At 38.6% G+C, this 24419-nt stretch overlaps 1 protein-coding gene across 1 annotated transcript in view; it reads left to right on the top strand.

Annotated features, from left to right (window-relative positions):
• LOC141444063 (uncharacterized) overlaps positions 1-23482 on the top strand; it is a 56411-nt gene extending 32929 nt beyond the window's left edge. Inside the window, exons 3-6 of the mRNA XM_074109498.1 lie at positions 19883-20041; positions 21201-21344; positions 22206-22285; positions 23401-23482. Of these exons, the coding sequence (XP_073965599.1) occupies positions 19883-20041; positions 21201-21344; positions 22206-22285; positions 23401-23482 (465 nt within the window). The remainder of the gene's footprint in view (positions 1-19882; positions 20042-21200; positions 21345-22205; positions 22286-23400) is intronic.
• Positions 23483-24419: the final 937 nt, after the last annotated feature.

Below are 24419 nucleotides of genomic sequence, written 5' to 3'. Positions count from 1 at the left end.
GGTCAAATCTTGTAACTGAATTTTGACCCACTTCCAGTTGACTTCAAATTTGGCGCGCTTATGTAAATCTGATGACAATACAATCATTTGGAAGCGACTCCTGGTGGTCCAGCCAGGATGAATGCACCAATTCCAATAAATATCTACAATTCATATTTTTCTCATTATCCATATCAACTTTTACACCTAAAAACGGAATATAAAAAAAGGAAGGTATTTAACTATAAAAATAACTGAGCCTTTAAGAAGGGTTTCAAATTAATAAGGCACTAATTATCGAGGCATTACAGCCACCCATAAATAGTAAGAAACATGCACGAAATAAAAACTGAAACTTTAATTATTTTACTGTCACCCGGTAAACACAAATTATAATAATGTGAACGATTAATTAAAGCATCCAATTAAATGGGACAGTGAAGCAGTTTTCAAATAAGAGGTGGACGCACAAAGCAATCAATGATGGTACAAAGTATACACTTTTATCGATAGTACATTTTAAATCAACAATAGGAAAAACAGATAAAATAAGTTCAAAAACTAAAATCCGGCTTCGAAAGAATTCGTTGTCTCAAAGTATTACATAAGAACTTTGGTTTTAGTTTTTAACAACTGACGCAAAAAGAGGGGTGTTATAAAATTTGATGCCAATGTCTGTCTGTATGTCTGTGGCGTCGTAGCTTTCAAAAGACTGAATCGATTTCGAACCGAACCGATGTCGCCCATAGACACCTGCAACACCAGAAGAGTCACAAGTGCGTTGCGACCTTGTGGCCTTTTTAGTTTTTTTTACTTTGACTGACATCCAACGAGCCTAATATGGGGTGAATCCGTCTGCCGTGATCTCGGCGTGTCACTTACGTCAACGTATTATTTGTGCCGTGTTTACCCCATTCTTGGGTAACGCGTAAAAAACACAAAGCAAAAATCTCGTAGTAGGTTCACGTAGCCCGCATATTGCGTGCCCGCAGCGCATAGTCAGGATACAGTACGACAAGCTGACAAAAATTTAGCTTGAAGTATCTTTACAAAATGGTTTTTTCTTTAAATCACATAAATAATTAGGTACACATTCCTACAACTCCTCTTCGAAACATTTTTATTTGTAAACTATCTACCTATTGTTTATACTAAATGATTACCTTTGTTGTCAACTACCTCTAAGAATATATTTTTTAAATCCTGTTATACCATTTTGTGTTAAATAAATAAAAATAAATAAAATTATCACAGGACACTTGACATGACACCAATTGACCTAGTCCCAAAGTAAGCAAAGCTTGTGCTATGGATACTAGGCAACGGATAAACATACTTATATAGATAAATATATACTTAAATGCATATTAAACAGCCAAGACCCGAGAACAAACATTCGTATTATTCATACAAATATCTGCCCTGGCCGGGAATCGAACCCGGGACCTCAAGTTTCGTAGTCAGGTTTTGTGACTCTTCTGTTCATTGCCATGGCCATGGGTGTCCATGGGCAACGGTAATCGCTTACCATCAGGCGATACGTTTGCTCGATTGTCCCCTATTCCATAAAAAAAAGTTATTTCTATTCTTCTATTCTTCTCTATTATATACGCCGCGTTTAGTCTATTCGCCGAGAGTTGTACATATGTATGTAAACTCTTTATTGGACAAAAATTGAGATACATGTAAAATATTGTACAAAGGCGAAGTCATCCCTCAATCGATGAAGACAAAAATTATCACAATATAAACACGAGATAGATATTATGTTATTCAACCAATCTAGCACCACCCACCAACAATGGCTAATGCCGAGTAATCGCCAAAACTAGCAAATTTGTCATTTCGCAGCTGGTGTATACAAACACAAAGATATTTTAAATTTGTCCTGAAAAAAAATTATATTGTTGGTACGCGGTATTAGCCATTATAGGTTATATTATTGCAGTATCATCGACATCGACGATGATGTGAGTGATGTATGATAAAGTACTTTTTATAGCCTAAATTGAATAAAGATATACTTTGACTTTGAAAGCCTCGACTGCCGTACTGCCTCCGCAGCGGGCTCTGCGCAGCCCACCGCGTGAACGCGCACACAATCAACGCGAACAAACACACGTAAATACGTTTCCGAATATTAAATAACGGCAACAAACAACCGGAGACTTGCACGGGTTTGCGAAAAAACGGGTTACAACACTCTCTGCGGGACTTGCTTTACGAACAGTTCAATCGCCTCCAGCCTATCCTGGTCCACTGCTGGGCACTGGTCTATTTAATATGATATTGGCACGAAACTTTGCATTTATGTGTAAAAGGGTACCTACATTCCTGGGTAAAAACTATATTTTATTTATTCTGTCAGTTTCAGTATCAGAAAATATATGGACACGTACTTTTAGTTTTGTCAATCAGACAAATCTGATTGATGATGACAAATGTTAAATTTATCTCTTGTAATACTATACTGTGACATCGCCTGCACGAGGGCATTTACCTTACAGTGATCCCGGAGCTGCGACGCTGCGAAGTGGCGAGTGGTCGTCCAGTGTGGCGTTCTAAGGCCTTTGATTATGATGATGATGATGATCCCAAAGCTATCGATGCTAAGCAAACTCCCGCGCGGACGGATGTCATATTATACAATATCGGGATTAAAGCAACGCGTGGCTTCACCCCCGTGGCGCGCGCATAGAGCGGTAGCGGGCGCGTTTTAATGATGAGTAAATCCTTATCCTATCTTTATCTTTATCATAATACTTATATTTATACTAATTCAAATTTTTATCATAAACCTTATAGATATCTTTGTCCTATATTTTCTTTCCCTTAGCCTTATCGTTATCCTTATCTTTTTCATAATCCCAATTTTTTAATACATTTTATTATAAGGATAACCTGAAGTCATTATCCGTAAATTTATCATCATCATTTATTCAAATGTTTTGCTCTATTTGTCGATCCTTGTTTTTTATTAATCCTCTACCACTCAAAGGTTGACTGGCAGAGATCCCTGCAGGGATAAGTCCGCCTTTGTACTTAACACTTTACTTTAATTTATGTAACCTTTTTATTTTTCCTTTTTGTACAATAAAGAGTATAAACAAACAAACAAACAAACAAACATAATTATTTTTAACCCTTTTTTATCTTTAACCCTATTTTAATCCTAATCCTAACTATATCCTATTCCTAATCTTTATCCTAATCGTTATCCTAATTGGTATAATTATCATTTTTGTTATCTTCAATGTTATCCTTATTTATTGTCGTCATTTCCTTTACCCTTATGCTTATCTTTATAAATCCTAATCTATTCCTAATCCTTATTCCTAGCGTTAAGCTTATCTTTATTTTTAACCATTTCTTTATCTTATTTCTAACTCTTCTTAATTCATTCACAAACTCACTTACACAACATATAACTTCTTACCTCAAATTCATATACACGCCTTACATATACAACATACTTTCGTTCCTTCGGGAGCAAAAATAAAAAATCGAAAATTCATATGTACAGTCGCGCTTTCCGGTAACCCACATTAATAAAACACGACTATGACAGCCTTATCTTTCTAGCACTTTAGCTTGGCTTGGTTGATTTAAGAAATCAAATGAATATGTTTGTGTTGGCTGTTTATTGTTATTTTGTTATATTTGCGTGTCTTTGTCAATGTGAATAAATGTCTTATTTTTTTTTTTATTTAAAAACTATTCCACAGCAGCGTATAAAATCGCTAATCGCTACCTTTTGTCCCTCAGGGCACGCACCCAGGGACAGTAAGCAAACACAGCTTTTAACGTAAAAAGCATTGATTAACTTTTGACCTGGCGCGCCTTTATTAATAATGTGTACATACCCTTACACCCCCCTCCCGAGGGGGCGGGTCGTCATTGTGTTAGTACTCATATATTCGGGAATTCGATGGTAATGCGAATATCAAAGGAAAACGGATTTTATGTTTAATCATCGGGTATGTATGCTTCTCTATATGCCTTATAAATAGCCTCAGAGTTGCTCAGCGAGCTATGGAGAGAGCTATGCTTGGGGTTTCTCTACGGGATCGAATCAGAAATGAAGAGATACGTAGAAGAACGAGGGTCAACGACATAGCCAAGCGAATGAGGGCTATCGTTTTTTGTCTTTCTAGATGGCGCCACTGTTGCGTGAGGTTTTTAAGTGTGGCTTTCAAAGTCTGTTATTACGGGCGTGAAAACAAAGTTTACATTAAAATCATATTTAATACACCTTAAAACCGTACCATAAAAATATCGAGCAATCATAGTGTTGCTTAGTCGCGTTCGCGTTGCTTAGTGCAGGTGAGGATGACAATTGGGGCCGGACTGATGTTGTCGCCGTTCTCCCCCTTACCCCCCAAAAATTAATTAAAGAAGTTCAAAAGCGCCTGGTCGACACTACTGGAGACCAAAGGGCTGGCAGCTATCTCTCTCAACTCAACGAATCGCCATCGCCATTTAACGAGGGAATGCTGCCAGCCTCTTGGGCACCATGCCACGGGGGTTAGATTTTTGTGAATGAAAGATTATAAAAGCTTGTAAAAACGCTTCCTTTACTTATCCCTGCTTTGCGCAGCTCTAGTGGATACAACTCAGTGTACCAAGGTTAGGTAAATGAGGCTTTTCTGTTGGTCCATGACAAACACATTCTTCGCAACGCATTCTCGCGCATCTCTGGTGGCAAAGCAGTCTAAAGCTCGGGTTCATGGTGTAGCAAGTCGCTCCTAACGGAAGCAAGTGGAGATCTGTAGGGGAGGCTTATGTATCAGTGGATGAATCGTCACCATCGGTCTTTTCCCACTGCTGGGCACAAGCTTCTCAGAGATGGCTCGGGATGTGTCTAAAGAAAGAAAAGGCTGCAGAAAATAGTCCAGAGCTAATCGCTTCGTCGACAGGGACGATGGCCTGGCTCTATACTTCTTCTTCTTTGTTCTGTCGCTCTCGGCAGAGCGGTCGTGGTCACATTGGGGCGTCCTCGTCGGTAGTAGAGGCGGACACAGCTCCCCGTACGATCTCCCGCCATACCCTTCTGTTGGCAGACTGTCTGGCGCATTAGATACGCCGTTTCCTACAGCGGCCTTCACTTGGTCAGTCCAGCGCATAAGTGATAGATGGCTCTATACTACAAAGTGCAAAATTCGAAATTCGTATCTAGCCGTTCCGCTAACTTCGATTTTCGAATTTCGTAGTAGCCCCCACGCCCGGGCTACCTGGCCTTTTGCCGGGCCCTAGGTAACAAAGTATTATTACCGCCGCCATCAAATTTTGATGCGGCCCGCGCCGGCCATTCGGCGATTCTGTTGACGCAACCTTTCTTTTATAACTCGGATAGCGCACGCATCATACGAGACCTTTATAGGCCAAGAGCTGGCTCTCTTCATAATATTTACTTTTCAATTTTTTTCTCAAACTCTTTTGCAATGTTTCAGCAGCTGGTTGAGTTCGTGTGAATGAACACCCTTGTAAATGATTTTTGGAACGTTTTAATTGTGATTAACAAATGTTTCCATACATTGATCGATGTTCAATGTGTACTGCTTCAGAGGCTCTACTTCTTGCCAGATAATTCTTTCTTCTCTTGGTACACATCTATCTGCAAACATACACCACACAGACACACACATACACCACCATGCATGTGTCTGCATAAATGTGAATAAATGTTTTTCTTTTATGTAATGCTGTTATTATTATTATTTTATTTTGTTTTATAGTATGGACGGGAGAGTGGATTTATATCAGCGCAAGCGTTTGTCTACTTAAAACAATTTCACGCGCAGATGACTTTTGGCTATTTTTTAAGTCAGGGTCGCCATTATCGAAACCGATATGGAGGACTTTTACAGTTTTGAGCAAAAGTGGCTTGTAAATCGTACTGTGGAGAAGTCCCAACAAAATTCAAGTTAATATGAAGCACGCTATCTCTTGGACTAGGGTAGCCCGCCAATGAGCGCGTACAGGTAGCGTGCGATCACGTCGCCTGTTACAGTAAGTATATCGCCGAGGGACGGCAAAGGGGACGGTAATACAACAATATTGGAGTTAATACGAAGCACGCGGCGCTATCTCTTGGACTAGGCCAGCCCGCCAATGAGCGTGTACCGGTACCGTGTGATCGTCGCCTGTTACAGTAAGTAGATCGCCGGGGGACGGTAAAAGGGACGGTAATCTATGCAGCCCGATCGCAGAATGCTTACTAGTAATATAAATGCATAATGTACTTATGTTTTTTGGTTACTGGAACCGACTGTGTTGGAATTTTGTACAGAGATGTTATACCAATTTGCTATTTTTGGACTAATTTGACCCGATAATGGTTTAAGACCCTAGGAAGGACATAGGGTACCTTTTATCCCGGAAAGTTGTAGGTTTAGTTTCTGCGGCCGTGCGATAGTTGAATTAAGCGCCGAAGTCGTGGGCAACAGCTAGTCCTTACTAATATTGTAAATGTGAATGTATGTTTGCGTGTTATCTTTTCACATTCAAGTTATTATACTTGTACAAATTATATATTAAAAAAAAACTTTTATGTATTTCTCTCTTTATAGTTGCAGTTTCGAAGTCGGTCTTTTAACAAGCTTTTATTTAGATTCACCTGTCCCGTTGTCTGTCTGTCTGTAGTAAAACTTGCAAGTTAAATTCGACCAACTTCCAGCAGGACAGAACTCTTAAACGGTTAATAGCATTGACTTGAAATTTGGTATGGAAATGTAGTTTGGGTGACAATGCAAGTAAAGTCGACAAAAAGTACAGTCAGCAAAAAAGCTTGTATTAAAAATGAAATTTTTATGCTTAGGTTATTTAATTTTCTTCGATGCTCAAGTCGGGTATCTACCCGTATCAAGCGGCTGTTATTCGTTTCTAGCCGCTCGTTTACAACTATAGTCATCCTGTAACAAATGTATGCAACTATTTTTCTAAACAAACATGACCTTTTCCGCTTAGACAAAAGCAATTTCCTCAGCGGAAGCCCGGTTGAACCGCAGTTAAACCATTCATTAGCGGCCGGTTACCCCGTGCATTATTTACACCGGCCCTGAGATTACTTGATAATAGCTAGATGGCGCTGGACACCCTGTTATGGGATTATGGCTATCTTTATTATGATTTAGTCATACATAAATGAGTTTATTTTTTTAATACTGATGAATAACGAAGATGAAGATTAATTATGTATATTTATGCCCTTGACTGTACTTGCATTTCTCATTCAAACTGCACATTGAAGCCTCCTGTGAGTCCTGACATCTTTTAACAAACTTAGTGCTTAAGACCAGACGTGGTTGACCTGCTTTGTTATTTTGAATATTATTTCAAAATTCTTAGAATTCTTTATTCAATGAACAATTTGTACTTTATAAAGTACATTCGGCCGTTATTCTTAGTGTTAATTGGTCCTTTATAAAGTACGCGAGGACTCAGGAGGCTAAAGATTTGATTCCGTTTAAATTCATCCCGCGCAAAATCGCATAGCAAGTAAAATAAACATTTGTTATACTCTAGGTACGTGCGTTTGCGACTCGCTCCTCTTGCTAATGAGTATTTAAGTACTCGAGAATCGTCGCCACACAACGCGTTCTGCTGTAATATCTACTAAACGTTTGATTATTGTTTACATACAAAAAGATATGGAATGGAATAGTCTCAAAATGCTCATTTTTCCAAAATGTGCACTTTTTCATTTAGAGAATAGGTACAAATACAAATATTCTTTATTTGCACACCACAAATCAGTACAAAAAAAATTATATACCACACATACATTCACGGTAGACAAAGCGATCTCTTCCAGACAACCATTTCAGAGAACAGTTTCAGAAGGCACAATTCATTCATTCCGAAATTTCAGGTGAGAAACGACGTTTTAAAACTAGTACATCTTAATTTCTTATGTTTTACTTATCTACAGCACCGCGTCTTGAAGCCACTTTTCGATATAAAACGAGTCGGAGGGTTTTTTAATTCGATTCGGCCGCTCGCAGCCCACGGCCCTTAATGGATAGGAATCTAATAAATCAAGGGTAATGGCCCAGCGGAGACAACACAGCAGATGGGCTGCTAAGAAACTCGCAAATCGAAGTTCGTATCGCACCGTCCCTTTCACTCGCGTATTAAATGACATAAGCGTCTGTGGGACGGCAACATACGAAATTCGAGTTTTGCACTTTGTGAGGGCCAGGTCCGAGCTCTGCTTGCCTGGAAGTAGGATTAACCAATTGAGTGTTGGTGCTCGTTTCATCCCAGCCTATGAGGCCACTAATGGCACAGGCCTCTTCTTAATATGAGAAGGCTTGGGCCGTTGTTACCAGGCGGGTCCAGAAGGTACGGATTGAATTGATTAAATAATAAATAAATCACGGGACAAGCTCTTCGGCGTCTCAGGCGACCATAGGGCTGGTACCTTCTTTGCCCAGCGCCTAAGTTTGGCGGTGCAGAGGGGCAATGCGGCCTCCGTCCTGGTGCTGATGCCCCAAGTGGGCGATCTCCAGGGTATTTTTTATTTGTAATTTTGTTTTGTAAAATTTTGGTTTGATTAGTTATTTTGATGTGTTATAAAAATAAACTACATTAAATTAAAAATAAAAGTATCACGGGACACCAATTCACCTAATCCCAAAGTAAGCAAATCTTGTAATGAATATACCAGGCAACGGATAAACATACTTATACATATAGACAAATACATACTTAAATATATAGTTAAACATCCAAGACCCAATAACAAAGATTCGTATTATTCATACAAATATATCTCCTGGGAATCGAACCCGGGACATCAAGCTTCGTAGTTAGGTTCTCTAACCAAATGGCCATCTGGTCGTCTAAAATTGAAAACTTACGTCGATGAATCATTGAATTCCTTCGCTGATTTGTGTAGGTTTCATCAGGTAGTTTTTCAGGTAGTAATTTACCATTGTTAGTTTTTTTTTTATTTGACTGGATAGCAAACGAGCAAGTGGGTCTCCTGATGGTAAGAGATCACCACCGCCCATAAACATCTGCAACACCAGGGGTATTGCAGATGCGTTGCCAACCTAGACCCCTGAAATGGGATACCTCAAGTGCTAGTTATTTCACCGGCTGTCTTACTCTCCACGCCGAAACACAACAGTGCAAGCACTGCTGCTTCACGGCAGGATTAGCGAGCAAGATGGTGGTAGCAATCCGGGCGGACCTTGCACAAGGTCCTACCACCTGCAAAAAACGTAGTTGAACGGACTTCGTAAGGACACCACTCCGGTCTCCATAACTGAGAGAGAGTTCATTTTAATTAGTTTTTTTCGTTTTGTCCTTTCCGCTCAAATATTTGTTGGTGGATATATATCATATACTGAGCGGCAAAAAATCTAGCCCTCGAATATATGCAGTAATAATACTTGTACTATTACTTATTCTGTGGTAATAGGTAATTTTGTATGGAGAGTGGTTCAAATTTTGTGCCGCTGAGTATACTAGGTAGGTACACAGCTTACTGTGGAGTGTAAAACTAATTCCTTAATTAGTCCGTTCTGCTCGCGGTGGAAACGTGATGTATTGTAAACTTATTTTTTTTTTCATGTATTCCTGAATATTGCTACAATATACTGTAAATTGCACCACCTGCTGAAATCTTTTCCTTACATCTGACTATTGTAAAGATTGCCTGGAGGAGATCGCTCTGAAGCGATAAGGCCTATTTCGTACCTTAGAAAATCTCTATATATTTGTGTTTTCTGTACTGCTTATGTTGGTGTTCGATAAAGACTTGTAGTGTATTGTTGAGGGTCAAGCCCTGGCCTGCTGCCTGCTGCGGCGGTCTCCGCTGCGCGCGAGAGGCTCCTGTAATGGCGTTATACTGAGAACATTAGGCGCGCGCTCCATTGCCCTGATTCCACTAAGCCTGTCACACAGCTATTCCTAATAGCATCGGCTATAAATTAAAAATGTCTGGAACAGGCATACGGAACAGGAACACTCTTGAAGATAAAAATATTAAGAAAGCCTTTATTGCGTGTACTTAGCACAGAACAATAATTAAGATGGAGGAGGCCCATGTTTAATAGGGGTCCATATTGACTATCATAAAATTCTTATTCCTATTTTTTATTTTACTACCCTTCTGTGGTCATAATAATCACTCTTCATAATTTTTTTCCTCATACTTTTTTGTTCATACATTTTTATTACTAACATCGGAACTCATAACAGACAGTGTTCATATTTTTTTTACTCATAACGTCATTAGGTACTAAGAACACCATCTCAACTCATAATGTTGTTTTTCTGAAAAATTTCCTTCATAACAGACGAATATCATAATTTTCTTATTAATAATGGCATTAATAAGAAAACATTTGAACTCATAATATTGTTTTTCATAACGGTGAAAAATATGTTCGGTCCTGGCACTTCGCCGGCCGCTGCCGCGGCACGCTCGCTTCGCTCGCTCGGCTCTCGCGCTGTAAGGTCACAGTTCTACCTAACACTCCTCCTTGCTTCGCTCGTCGTCGTACCTCACGGAGTCCTTCCTTAAATACATAATTTCGCACCATCGAACATTTTCCAAGTCCCTGCACGTCAATAATGCGGATAAATAACACTTATGATTAAGAAATATATGAAAACAAATATTAGTATTAACAAAGTTATGAATAATTGGCGTTATGAATTAGGATGATTAGGAGTTTCAATCGTTAGTATAAGAAACTATATGAAAACCAATATTAGCATGAACAAGGTGTATGATTAGTGATTATTATGAATTCCGATGATTATGAGTTTCAATCGTTAGTATTTAAAAAATGAAGAGTGATCGTCATGATGTAAAATGGTATGAGAAACATTTTCGGACTTCCGATAATTAGGACTTAAAACGCACCCGTTTAATGGCCGTGCCACGGTTGAGACGATGATGATGATGATTATTAGTGGTCGAGGTATGTCCGATAATAACGAACCAGTCGGTGGTGTTATCAAGGTAACAAGCACTAGTGTACCTGCCTTACTTTACTGATTGTGTTTATGTCTCAGTTGATTTAATTCAAAGACAGATTTGATACTGAAGCGAAGGCCGCGGTATCCTATATAAACAATTTTTAGGGACCTGAATGATGACAAAAAGTAACCAAATTAATGCACTGTGAGTACCCGCCCAACCGTCTGGACACGGGTGAATCTCAAGAACAGTAAAAGATCACAACAACAAAAAGTAAAATTTAAAATAGGCTAGACGACTAAAAAAACTGTTCAGTCCGTCCGTCTTCCCATGTTTTCCCATAATCTAGCTGACGGACTAAGTGGATTGATATATTTTTAACCCAGTTGTCATCCATCCCTATTAATGGAGTTCAAATCAACCAACATAAAATGATTCAACACGGCTGACATTTCTCTTAGAAGCAGTACCCTGCTAACACCGGATTTTTTTATTGTATTAGTCGTAACGAAGTAGATATAGCTACTCATCCGGACGTACCTACAAATTAGTGCAGAACCGTCATTGCGTGAGCCCGACTCGCACTTGGACGGTTTACCTATAAACATGTGCTCAACGAATAATGAGCAGTACCCAATGGTTTGGTTGAGTGATCCTCGAAGAGATCATCGGACCGCGATATTTATACTTAATAGTGGTAAACTGCTGCAGCATTGGAAAGGTCAGTCCTCGACCCTGAGGGTCGGCAAAGGTCGCGCGATATTTAAGAGACTTTCATTTCTTCAAGTCTAAACAAAGCGAAGCCGAGAAGGGCGTAGGTACGAGGACACTCAAGGGAATAAAAAACCAGACAAATAAATAAAACTTTAATTAGTTGCTCGGACGGTCGATGCAGGCCGCTCCCGACCGAAGCAACTGGAAGTCTATGGGGGAGACCTAATGTCCAACAGTGGACGTCCTACGGCTGATATGATGATGATGATTTATGGGCTTAAATTAGACGTAGTAGCCTTGAGTTGTGGTTTGATCTTTGTCTTGGGTTAGAACCCGGGCTGTCACGTCTGAGCTTTTTTACCTCTGACGCCAACGGAGAAGTGTTTTCAGTTTGACACCATTGTCTGTATGTTAAACTGTAAGCGTCATTGAAGTTTTTCGCACTTGCAGACTTCTTAACTGATTAAAAAGCCCAACTAAACTATCGGCCGATAAAAAATTTGCCGTCTGCGGGGTTATGTAAATATATTTCTTCAAATAAATAAATAAGTAAATATCATGGGACACTGGACGCCAATTGACCTAGTCCCAAACTAATCAAAGCTTGTACTATGGAAAGTATAAGTATACATCTGCCCCGGCCGGGAATCGTACCCGAGACCTCAAGCTTCGTAGTCAGGTAACCACTTGACCATTCGGTCCTCTGAATATAATTATTGAAGAGCAATAATAATAATAACGGCTTAGTACTTTTAATGTGGAGTTTTTGAAATATTTACTGATACTTTTATTTATCATTGTACATAAAACAAACAATAGAATGTTATTTCGGAACCTGTTCAAATCAGCATAACTGAAAAAGAATGTAGTGTCTATTCCCAATTGTTCTGTATTTACGTACATTTCCATGATTTCTTATTCTTCACAATATGAATCAAAAATAAATATATTGTGTGGGTGGGTATCGAGTTACTTCGATAAATCCATTCGTAGCGCGGGAGACCGCGACTCAATTCTATTAATAAATAATTTAAAACTATTATAACTATTTTTTTTATGATCAACATCAAAAAATCGTTACCGACAGGCTTATTGAAAGATAGAGAGCATAAAAAAACTAGTAAAATAATGTACAAAATTATTAGGACCAGAGGCCTTAATTATCTAACGCACTGAAGTTCACAACCGCAATGTTTTCATTTTGTATTTTATTGTTTTCACCAATGTTATTATTCTATGCAATGCAATTTATTCCGGAATTTTAATGATTCGCATTGCAACGATATTATGCTTACCCAAATTTTGGATTTAAGACATTGTAACACCCTACTTGGGTAGCATGTACGATCTTATTTTAATATATCATACCATCTGATTTTTACTGTACTACATGTATGCAATTAATAAACATTAAACCGCATTCATCATTTCTATATATCCTCTTCTTGTAACTCGTGACTGAAAGAAGTTGTGAAAAAAAAATGTGATTCGATGTGTGTGTGATAACAATCAGGTCTCAGATAAAAGCCTGAAAAGATCGTTTTCATCGAACATTTTTTCGAATTGTTTATTTGCGGTATTCAATAAAGAACCATTTTATTTTAGTAACTGAAGACCAAATATATCAAAATACATAATCAATAAAATTAATTCAAAATCAACAAATCTTGGCAAGCAAACTAAAAATAACAAGTTTAAATTTTTGAACGAAGAAGAAGAATTTTCAAAGAAGGTGGAAGCAGCCGACTAGTTGTTGTTCATTGTAGCGTTCTTAGGTGGAGGTTTTTATTCGATGGTGCATGGTGCTAATGTAGCGGTAACTGCACTATTTAAGGATGATAGTTGACAGGAATGATACAGATAGAAGGAGGGTGAAGGATGGTGAGGGTGTACAGTCACGTCTAAAAGTATGTATACACAAAAAAAATTTAAAATATGTAGCCACACATTTTCATCATAAATATGTATCTATTACTGACACCAAAAAATTGTATTCATTAAACTGTTTCAGTATTATGTAATCACAAAATGCTTCAGAAAGTTGCATACTTAAATAAATTCCATTTAGAAGTATCCACCTCATAGGCAAAAATAAGTATACATGAATGGGTTCCATATACATATAACCACACCAATTTGGCAAATATTTGTATACGCCGTTTGATTCATAAATATGTATCCAGACTGCAACAACAAACCTTGTCTGACTGGCATAGAATCGTAAGTTGTATATTTAACTGATTTGACAATTCACGAAAACAGTGCGGACTTGTCACTGCATACGTCTATCTCACGATTATTCTATGACGCACTTGACAGTCCTTAGATTGAATTGACTTGTAAATATTGAGTATTTCAGTTTAGGGTCATTCTCAGAAAGGTGCACTAAGCATTTTTTTGTTTTTATTTTAATTATATTGTTAATTGTTAGTGGTTTGTTGTTGCAAATTATAGATGCTTCAGTGGATCTGTCCTCAGTGGATGACCCGAACAATGATCGCTTTGGTTTAGTCGATATTAATGACCACTCTGGACGTTTCCAAGTATTTGGTGATCTTGATGGTGTATAAAAAATTCAATATATCCATACCAAATTTCATCCAGCTCACTCCAGTCAGTTCATCCCCCATTTTCTCCCCTTAAGGGTTGCTTTTGGAGATAAAAACTAAGTACCCTATGTTCAGCCCCTTGACAGTCGAAACCAGTCGGTTTCGACGTGATACCAGAACAGACAGAGTTACTTTCAATTCATCACTCCATAGTATAAAACAAAGTCGCTTTTTTTGTCTGTACGCTTAGATCTTTCAAACTACGCAACGGATTTTGATGCGGTTTTCACAAATAAATGTGTGATTCACGGTGTCTATGTATACCGTAACCGTGTTGTGCCGGAACGGGTCACCAGTATATAATATTATTTTAATGGAGTATGGATTCGTAGTATGTATGTCCCTGCCCGCATGCAGGTTACGAAAGAGACAGACATGTAATCTTAACAAAACAGTAATTCTTCAAAACGAATCAAAATATCAAATCGTGTTTACATATTTATGAATCAAACGGCGTATACAAATATTTGCCAAATTGGTGTGGTTATATGTATATGGAACCCATTCATGTATACTTATTTTGCCTACGAGGTGGATACATTTAAATGGAATTTATTTAAGTATGCAACTTTCTGAAGCATTTTGTGATTACATAATACTGAAAAAGTTTAATGAATACAATTTTTTGGTGTCAGTAATAGATAAATATTTTTGATACAATGTATGACTACATATTTATGCAACCTTGTTTTTGTATACATATTTTTAGACGTGACTGTACATGATAATGAAGTTAGAATTGCGTCAAAGCACAAAACAAAACGCCTAACTTACGTTTTGTTTGAAAATCATAATTATTTTTGATTAGGTACTTTAAGTTTGGTTAGAATTTTTGCAGTCCTTAATTATTATCGCGTAGATAATTGAGCCTGCCAGACAACTAGCTGAATGTTATGTACTAGTTAAAAACTTAAATGTAATTTATCAGCGAAAAACAAATATTTACTTAACTAATATTATAAAAAAACAATTACAGAACTAAAACTAATAAATATTATAAATATAACTGGCTGAATGGTTATAATTCCGGATGACTTTTACCTTGTATCTATTTATGCGTGTATAAATTTAGATCTCAGCTCCCTGTCCATCGCGTATACACGCCCAGTACAGTTAAGTAGTTCGTTTGTTATTGAAACTACAAATAAAGCCTTTTCCTCCTCTTTTGTCGCTGCTATTGAATTCGAACCTTTTAGAATGCTCGCGATTGTACTGAACCTGTAAGGGCGGTGCTCACTTGACTGTGAGTTCATTACGGAGGAAGCACGGACAAACACACAAGGAAAATGATCATCCCTTTTTGATCTTTACAAAATATCATATTATTTCACACGTCATCAACCGGAAGACGTCCTCTGTTGAACAAAGGCTCTCTCCCTTACAACGCCACAATGAATAAACTTGCCACTTGCACCCACTCTATAAGCCTGTAACTCTGACGATTTCGCCAGTCCACCAGGTGGGAGGCCTGCCAACGCTTCGTCTTCCGGTTCGTGGTCGCCACTCGAGGAATTTTCTCCCCCAACGGTTATCTGTCCTTCGAGCGATGTGGCCCGCTCCTTGCCACTTCAACTTGCATAATATTCTTCGAGCTATATCGGTGACTTTGGTTCTTCAGCAAACATCTGTTCTATTGCGCAAAGAAACTCCAAGCATAGCTTTTTCCATCGCTCGATGCTTGTATAGTCTTGGAATTAAAGGGCCACCTTAAGGTCTGCTTTTGCTTGCTCAGTATAAGTTATTTATCAGTATCTGCTTTATCGACCGACTATAACATATTCCATCGTAAAGTCATTCAAAAAGGTAGCATGTGCTTGCAACGTGTAAATGTATTTATTCGAAAACCAGTCAACGTTTTCATTCCGCCACTGTACTTCCCACGCGAGCTCGGTGCTGATTGGGAACTTCACACATATCAGATTTTCTTCAGAGATAGAAAGAGAGAGATACATATATATACGTTTACACGTATTCGATACACAGAAAACTACATTAGAAGGAAAGAATAATAAAAAGAACATGGAATACTTAGTACCTACAAATAGAACAAACAGCTAAGCTATCACGGCTTTTTTTCTAGTAAACTCTGCCATATGTCGGTATGTCCGCACCCTAACGCCGGAACCACAATTTATTGTTGCAAGATTTTCTATCATAATCCCGAGTGTTGCGCCCCGCGGCGACTCTCAGGGTTGTCGATGAGTCGATTCATTGTATCGATACGGGGTACATATCGGCTCGCATAAATTGTTTTAAGTTATAATGTATTTTTTGTCGTAATTGTACCTATTTTTTACCACAATTTTGTTTTTTTAATCAATTAACTGTGCAGTTTATTTTAGAAATAAACCTAACCTAACCACAATTTTATTAATTTACGATTTTGGGAGAAAAATTTATGAAACAAAAATTGTAGCTTACAAAAATTCAGTCAAAGTCAAAGTCAAAATATCTTTATTCAATTTAGGCTATAACAAGCACTTATGAATATCAAAAAAATCTACCACCGGTTCGGAAAACCTCTGTTGAGAAAAATCCGGCAAGAAACTCAACAAGGCATATTCTTTTAAACAGATTTACAATACTATTAAATGATATTTATACATCACAACTATTTAACACAACTTCGTTTTTAACACAGTAAATGCGCTATTTGGAATGAGGGATTGCAAATGCGGATCGGAATTATTTCCAAATATCACTGTCCATGATATAATCATTAATTTTATAATACGTCTTACATATTAATGTTTTCTTGACAATAGATTTGAATCTTTTCTTTTTTTTTAAATGGTCAATCGTAATCGTCATAATCGTAGACATTACACGTAACGTAACATTATTCGTAATATACCATTTTTCTTGCCGGTCTGGGCGTTACTTCTCATCGTGGTGGATACGATCTGATGTAGATTTGAACAGTCAACGCATTATTAATTTTAATTATTTTTCTTATTGAACGATTATTGTCCAGCATTAACTAAGCTAGAAACACTAATTTTGGATCATGTTTAAAATCACAATCTGCATGCATACCTCAATCCTTAATGCTTGGCAGACTTGAAGCTCAATTAAAATATGGATATATCGACAGCCGCGGTCGGATCCCATCCCTAGTTGTTAGCCAATATAAAGGGAACTGTCTTCGGCGTGTTTTAAATTGTTGTTTCTTTGACTATTGACATACAACTCCTCTCTTTTCTGAAAGAGATTTTAGAGTTCCATTTCTCCCGTGGATGTCGTAAGAGGCGACTGAGGATATAGGTTAAGGTATACCGTTAAAATCTCAACAGTATAATTATAATAGTTTAGCAAAACCAAATAATTGGAAAAATGAATTAAAAACTGCTTGATTTGTTTTTAACTACATCAGTTCACAATGATCATGTCCTAGTTATCAGTGATGTTCATCGTTTGCCAGCCTTCACTAATCATAACGTAGTTTGCGATGAAGAGGAAAACACACGTAATAGTTTATTTTATCGTTGTTTTCTATGCAGCTGGTTGCGATTCGGCGCTTGCTAAGGTAAGACAGCGTTCCATGTAAGTTCTATGTAATCTTTCAGACTTTCCGTTTAAAGGTGGCAAAGACATCTAAAAACAGCTGCGTGATGTGTATCATCATCCCAGCCTATATACGTACCACTGCAGGGCACAGGCCTCCCCTCAGAATGAGAGGGCTTGGGCAGTAGTTCCCACGCGGGCCCAGTGCGGATTGGGAACTTCACACATACCATTGAATTGCTTCGCACATGAATTTCGAAAAACTCAGAGGTGCGAGCCGGGGTTTGAACCCACGACCCCCTGTTTGAGAGGCCATATGTCAAACCACTCGGCCACCACAATATATGTATGTAAACTTCGAAACAGATTCAAGAGCATGACTTAAAAAGTATTTCGAAAAATGTTTCGAGCATGGTTATCTGAAATTTTTTTTATAGTATAAACGAGTTCCTATAGGATTAAGATGTGAAGCATGATATTTAAGTACCTACTATAAGTTATTAAGTTTATTTAGTAAGTTTATTACAATGAGGAGATCCATAATGTATTCATAGCTTAAGACCATTTCTGTACACTCTCTCTGACAAATAAACATTATTTTTATTATTAAGATGCAGCCATCTTTCTTCAACGTCAGAGTTCGAAGAAGAGGGTCGGACGGACATACTGACATTTGCATTTATTTGTAGTCTAGGTACGTATTTCTCCTCATGTGGTGGACGCAGGCCTCTTAGAAAGAGACAGCTCGGGGTGTAGTTCCCACGTTGGCTCAATGTTTGGATTGGAAACTTTACACACTCTATTGAACGAACCTTGTGATAAGTCCAATAAATACTAATACTACCATGGCTTTTATTATATAGTTTTATTCACTCATGTATATATAATTGGTTACACTGGCTTAGGCTGCGTTTGAACCAGCAGGGCTACGTCTAAACTCGAAGTTCGTGTCGTGCGGTCCCTCTCGCTCTCGTATTAAATAGTATAAGTGTCAGAGGGACCGCACGACACGAACTTCGAGTTTCGAGTGTCGTAGTAACTAGCCTGAGACGAGCGAGGATGTGTTGCGAGGAATGCGTTTTTCATGAACCAATAGAAACGCTTCATTTACAGCCTCGCTCCGCTCAGCTGTTTCCACCAGAGCGGCGCTGTTCGAGGATAGGTTAATGAAGCGTTTTTATTGGTTCATGGAAAATACTCTCCTAGCAACAGTATATACTCGCACATCTCTGGTGGAAATGCAGCCTTGGACCTGTGCCATCTCGAGTGGAAATTCCTTGCTCCTATAAATTACATGTAAAACATATTGCTACAAGTAAGCATATTTATTGTAATATTTGTAGCCAGCTAGCCTTTGTAAAAAGGCAAGTGGTTACGAAATAAAAATACAATACAAAAGAAAAATATATACAATTATTTCAGTCAGCACTGCTCTTGTACAAAAGTTTGTCAAAAAACACTGGCCTGAGACTTGAAGGACAGGTAGGGAAACAGCGCTGGGTGTTGAGGTTAATAGCGTCCAGCCGCGCCGGGCGATCTGCTCCGAGGCAGCGGAGCGGAGTGGAAGCGGAGATAAGAAGAATCACCAGGAAAAAGGAAGGGCTGGAATAAAACACCCGGCTGCTTACTGTTTGCTTGCAGCGCTCATCCAAGTCTCGTTTTAGTGTCGGACCAGCGATAGAAAGCTAAACGAGACTTGGATAAGGTTTTGCAAAATATAGAAATACGTGTTAGAAATAGAGAAAATAATATTTATTGAATCAGGCGTTACTTTGCGGAGGTCCATATCAATGGAAATTGGCTTAAAGGTCGCGGAGGAGCAAATAAAGTCTTTTAGTTCAAATAATACTTACAATACCTGCAATAGAGGCAACCCTTAAGTATCACAAGTAGCTTAGTGAAATGTTTAGATATCACCGAGTAAAATTATTATTTATTTCTAAAGAAAACTAAATTTCGGCTTACGCCTTGCCAAATAGTGCCTTGCCAATGACGGAAAAAAACAAAAGAGTCTCAATAATTTAGAATTTAGAATTTTGTTTTTCTGCATGCGGCCAGTTGCGCACCGCGGAGGTTTGCCATGTTACATATTGACTGTCCCGTTTTATTAGAAATCAAAAAAATATGAACGTTTTCACAGCTACCCAATCACGAGTTAACGTCAGTAGAAGATTGCCACCTTCCGAAAGAGGATTACGAAGCAGTCCCGATCCAGCACGCCGTGAGGGTGGTGAGCGTCAGGAACAGGAGGACCATCGAAATGAACCTGACCGTTGTGAAGAAGACCTTGCCCTTGCTGGTAGGTACAGTCAACCAATTTGATTTCTAGGCCACTATTGAACCTTGCCATAGTAAATAATTTTGCTTTGTCTATAGCAATACTTATTGTGGTGGCAATTCTCGCCCTGAGAACTGCCGGTGGGTTGATTTGATTATGATGTGCGTGCGCACCCTGCTTCGCTTACGTTAATACTTAGACCAAACCGCTGGCCTCGCGGGTTCGATGTGCAGGCCGCGCCTTGGTCGTCGCTGATGATGCCGATGTGAAGGCAGACCCTCTCCCGAGCCCCTGGGATCGGTCTGGACAGCTGCCGCCTCCTGAACTTGCTGCCGCCGGTGTCTTGTGAAGGGTTGAGGTTATGACGATGAAATCAAACTGCGATTACGTTCACCACTATATTTCGCGTTACTGATACCGTACAACTGTTTATATCTATAAATATGATTGAGATGACCTTAGATTACTTAATGACACGATTTGACACTGAGAGCTCCGCTCTGACCCCGAGACCGTTACGGACGTGCAACGTCTCTCAGTGACTTTGAATGACTGCCCGGTCGAATGAGTGACCGGTCCATTGACATACATAGGCTGTCAAAAACAATAAAAATGATTTAAGGGTCCATCACACATTCCCGTGAAGTGACTTCTACACGACCCGACCTACGATGTTACGTTTTGCGTAAACATATTGGATGACGTAAAATGTTACAATGACCAGGTTATGTGGTAGCCTAGAATCAAATTGGTTGACTGAACATTCAGGAAACTCGGTGTCAGAAATGTAGGCAACCTTGGTGATACTTGATAATTCAGTGATACTGTGTTATAATCTTACGCTGAGCTCACAGTGGTGAAATGCAAACTAAAACGCTGCTAACCAAGCATCAATTTTGTAGCTTGCAATTCCTCATAGTGAGATCTGTGTAAGATAATAAAGTAGTATCACCGAATTACCAGGTATCAACGATAAGCCAAGGTTTGCCTTAAAGTAAAATTTTAAACTATTTTAACTTAATGGTCTGCTTTTTTTGTCAAGTATTTGCGGCCAAAAAGAATTGGCAATGATGGTGGTGGGATGGATGGGAAAGTGCTGGTAGAAGTTTGGGTCGGAAGACAGTAAAAGAGTCATCTATGGTATATTTGCAAAATAAACTTAACTTTTAACTTGTTCCAGACGACAATACGCGTTTACAAATTGGTTAAAAACAAGAGGATGCCAGACCACATAGTGTCTAATTTGTCGTGCAAGAACCCCGTCATATCGTTGCTGTGGAAGCAGATACGCTTTAAATACGATCGGAACTGCTGCATGCTACCTGTAAGTTGCTGCTGCATACACATTGGTAAGGTTAGGTGCAAGCTGCGATTCAACCAGAGAAGTGCGAGGGTTCGTAGCATAATCTATTCTCGCTCCGCTGAGCGTTTCGACTAGAGTTGCGGTGAGCGAGGATAGATGAATGAAGCTTTTCTATTGGTTCATGAATCATGAATCATTATAAACACATTCCTCAGGTCGCATCTTCGCATATCTTAGTTGGAAACGCAGCCTTAGTTAGGTTAGATTTAGGTGATTGACACAAAGTATTGATTGACTGCTATTGGTATTGGAGTATTGATTGCGAAACTAAAGTGGCAGTGGCGGGGCACATTGCTCGCAGGACTGATGGCCGATGGGGTCAGAAGGTTCTCGAATGGCGTCCGCGGACCTGGAGATGAGCTGTCGGTAGGCCTCCAACAAGATGGAGCGACGACTTGGTTAAGATCGCGGGATCGCGGTGGATGCGGAAAGCACAAGACCGGTCTGAGTGGAGAGCCTTGGGGAGCCTATGTCCAGCAGTGGACGTCTTTCGGCTGACATGATGATGATGATTGATTGACTGGTAAACAACGCACAGCCTAAGGCTGTCTGTGCATTAGGGGGGATAATGCAGAGCGGAGTTGCGGACTGTTTTTCCATTCGCGGAGCTTTCCTGCTGTCCCGCTCGCGCTTGTTTCTCCGCTCTACTTCCTCGCTCCTCTTTCTCGCACTGCGTAGTAGCTTCGTTTCCCGATAGACATGTAAGCAACCACGCCGTTGCCACCACATCTCGCAGTGACGTATCTACAGAGCTCGATTCTCTGGATCCTAATCTCTTTAGATCTGATGCAACGTAAATAACTCCTGTTTTGCATATTGCAGGGTCTCATGGTCATAAATCATCTGAACATGGATGATTTTTTGCACAATCCGCGTAAAATCGCCACGCTGCCGGCCGGGACGTAAGTGATGTTTCCGAAACTATCTGCCGCTCGCAACTTTGTGACGTCCCGCGTGAACTTTGTTCTTTTCGGGGACGAATCTAACCTACGTGACCTTCTAGTTACGTATCTTCAAAAAAAAATAGCATTGGATTGGTTTAGTAGTCCTTGGGATTAACACGTACAAACTCTTCGATGTTATCATGTTAGTATGGATTAATTTATATTTACTCTTACTTCAAAGTTTTTGCATAGTATGTTATATTTGTACAGGTTGATTCACGAGAGCAACGAATGGATTGAACGAAAGTAATGTCACTAAGACATTTTTGTAGGAAAATGATAGATGCATGACATTTGTGTGAATGTGTATTCAAATAGATACTTTCATTCAGATATTCAGTTCATTCATGCCAGCTCTTGGGAATCGATCTGTGCCTATGTATGTGTACAAAAACATTGGCGGATCCTAACTTTATGACTATGGCACCTTCTGGTGGGCCCTGTAACAGGAGCAAAAAATTAAAACACAGGTTCTGCTACTCAAATGGAACTACTTTAGTTCTGCAACTTTCAAAAATTAAGTAATTTTATCATTATGTTTACTCCAAACAAATTAAATGGGTTTTTGGTTTTTGCTAAGACCGTTTCGCGATTTCGCAAATACTTTCATTAATATTTACTTTATACTTGTTTATTTTGTGTTTATGTAATTTGCGAAATGCGAATAAACGTTTTCTATTTCTATTTATTTCCTATTTTGCAATGTACGGCATCCAATAGCCTAAAATGACGTCGCCTGTTACGTGACAAAATGACGGATTTCGCAATACATAGCCCGTCTAATTAAACTTTAAACTATAATAAATATCATAAACCTACAAGTTTATTCCAAAAGTTTTAGAACTAAATTAGCTAAAGATGAGGAGTGGAAGCTGTCGTTTAATTTTGTTGCTCCTGTTACAGGGCCCACCAAGTATACTCTTCTAAACAAAATGAGAATTTTTCAAATCGGTTCGACCGTTCTTGAGAAATTTGAACATACATAAAAAACAACTCATGGAGACCTAAGTACTGCTTTTTTTAAAGTCCGTTGATTAAAATCAATAATTGGCTTATTGTTTATACTATTTCAGGCGCATTTATGACTTCCAGCTTCACACGAAGAGAGGAGTTATGCTGTGTCTGTCGACGCGGGTCGAAGGAGTCAACCATTAAAACTATATTCCTTACAAATTACACATCGCCTATAGTCCATTCAGGATAACATTGGACTCCAGAAGGTCACAGGAGCAGGAGTTCTAAACATTTTTAGTGAAGTCGTAATAATGATGATCATGAATAAAAGAAGTAATAAGATGAAGTCATAATTTTGTTTCCTTTGTAAGTACAAAATTATTAATACGTAATTTGCTACATAATACTAATTCGATTTATATTTATACATAATTTAATATATTATAAATATTCCCTGGTATATTCTACTCGTAGTTTCTGCTATGAAGTTCAAGCTTTTTTCCATTCGAAATTTTAATAAATTTGTTGCAGTGCTTTAGTTGTAAAAAGTTAACTAGTTGTATTCGTATATGATTAAAGGTGTTCACATTTTGATCCAAACTGGTGATTAAAAACGGCAATTGCAATCTGCAAATTGAAAAAATGCAATTTATTAACGCACACACACACACACACACAGGATAGATGACCTAATATGTGTACATCTACGAGGCTTATTTATTTATTTGTTACTCTCTATATTAATTAGATATTATAAAATACTGTTACTTGTAATATAATATTGTCAATAAGTAATACGTGTTAAAAATGTTGGAGGAGCGGAGCGTTCTAACACAGACTTTTTAGCCTAAAGGGACGCCCCAGGTACCTACTGTAAATCTACTTACTTATGAATATGAAATAAAGATATTTTGATTTTTTTTTTTTTTGATAATTGCCATAATTAATTTCAGATAATGCAAAATATTCACAAAATTATTCTAATTATAAAAACCCGCGTAGCTCACCCAAAAAATATGAGATCTAACATTTCGGAGACCTCACGCTACACTAGCGCCTCTAGCGGCGAATTCATACGCGATAGCCCTCATTACATCCTTGCACATCTCTGGTGGAAACTCAGCCTAAAATCTGGTAA

The sequence above is a fragment of the Choristoneura fumiferana genome, chromosome 29 (genome assembly GCF_025370935.1).
Source record: "Choristoneura fumiferana chromosome 29, NRCan_CFum_1, whole genome shotgun sequence".
Classification (NCBI taxonomy): Eukaryota; Metazoa; Arthropoda; class Insecta; order Lepidoptera; family Tortricidae; genus Choristoneura; species Choristoneura fumiferana.
The sequence above is the reverse complement of the archived record's forward strand: the minus strand, read 5'-3'. Positions and strand labels throughout refer to the sequence as shown.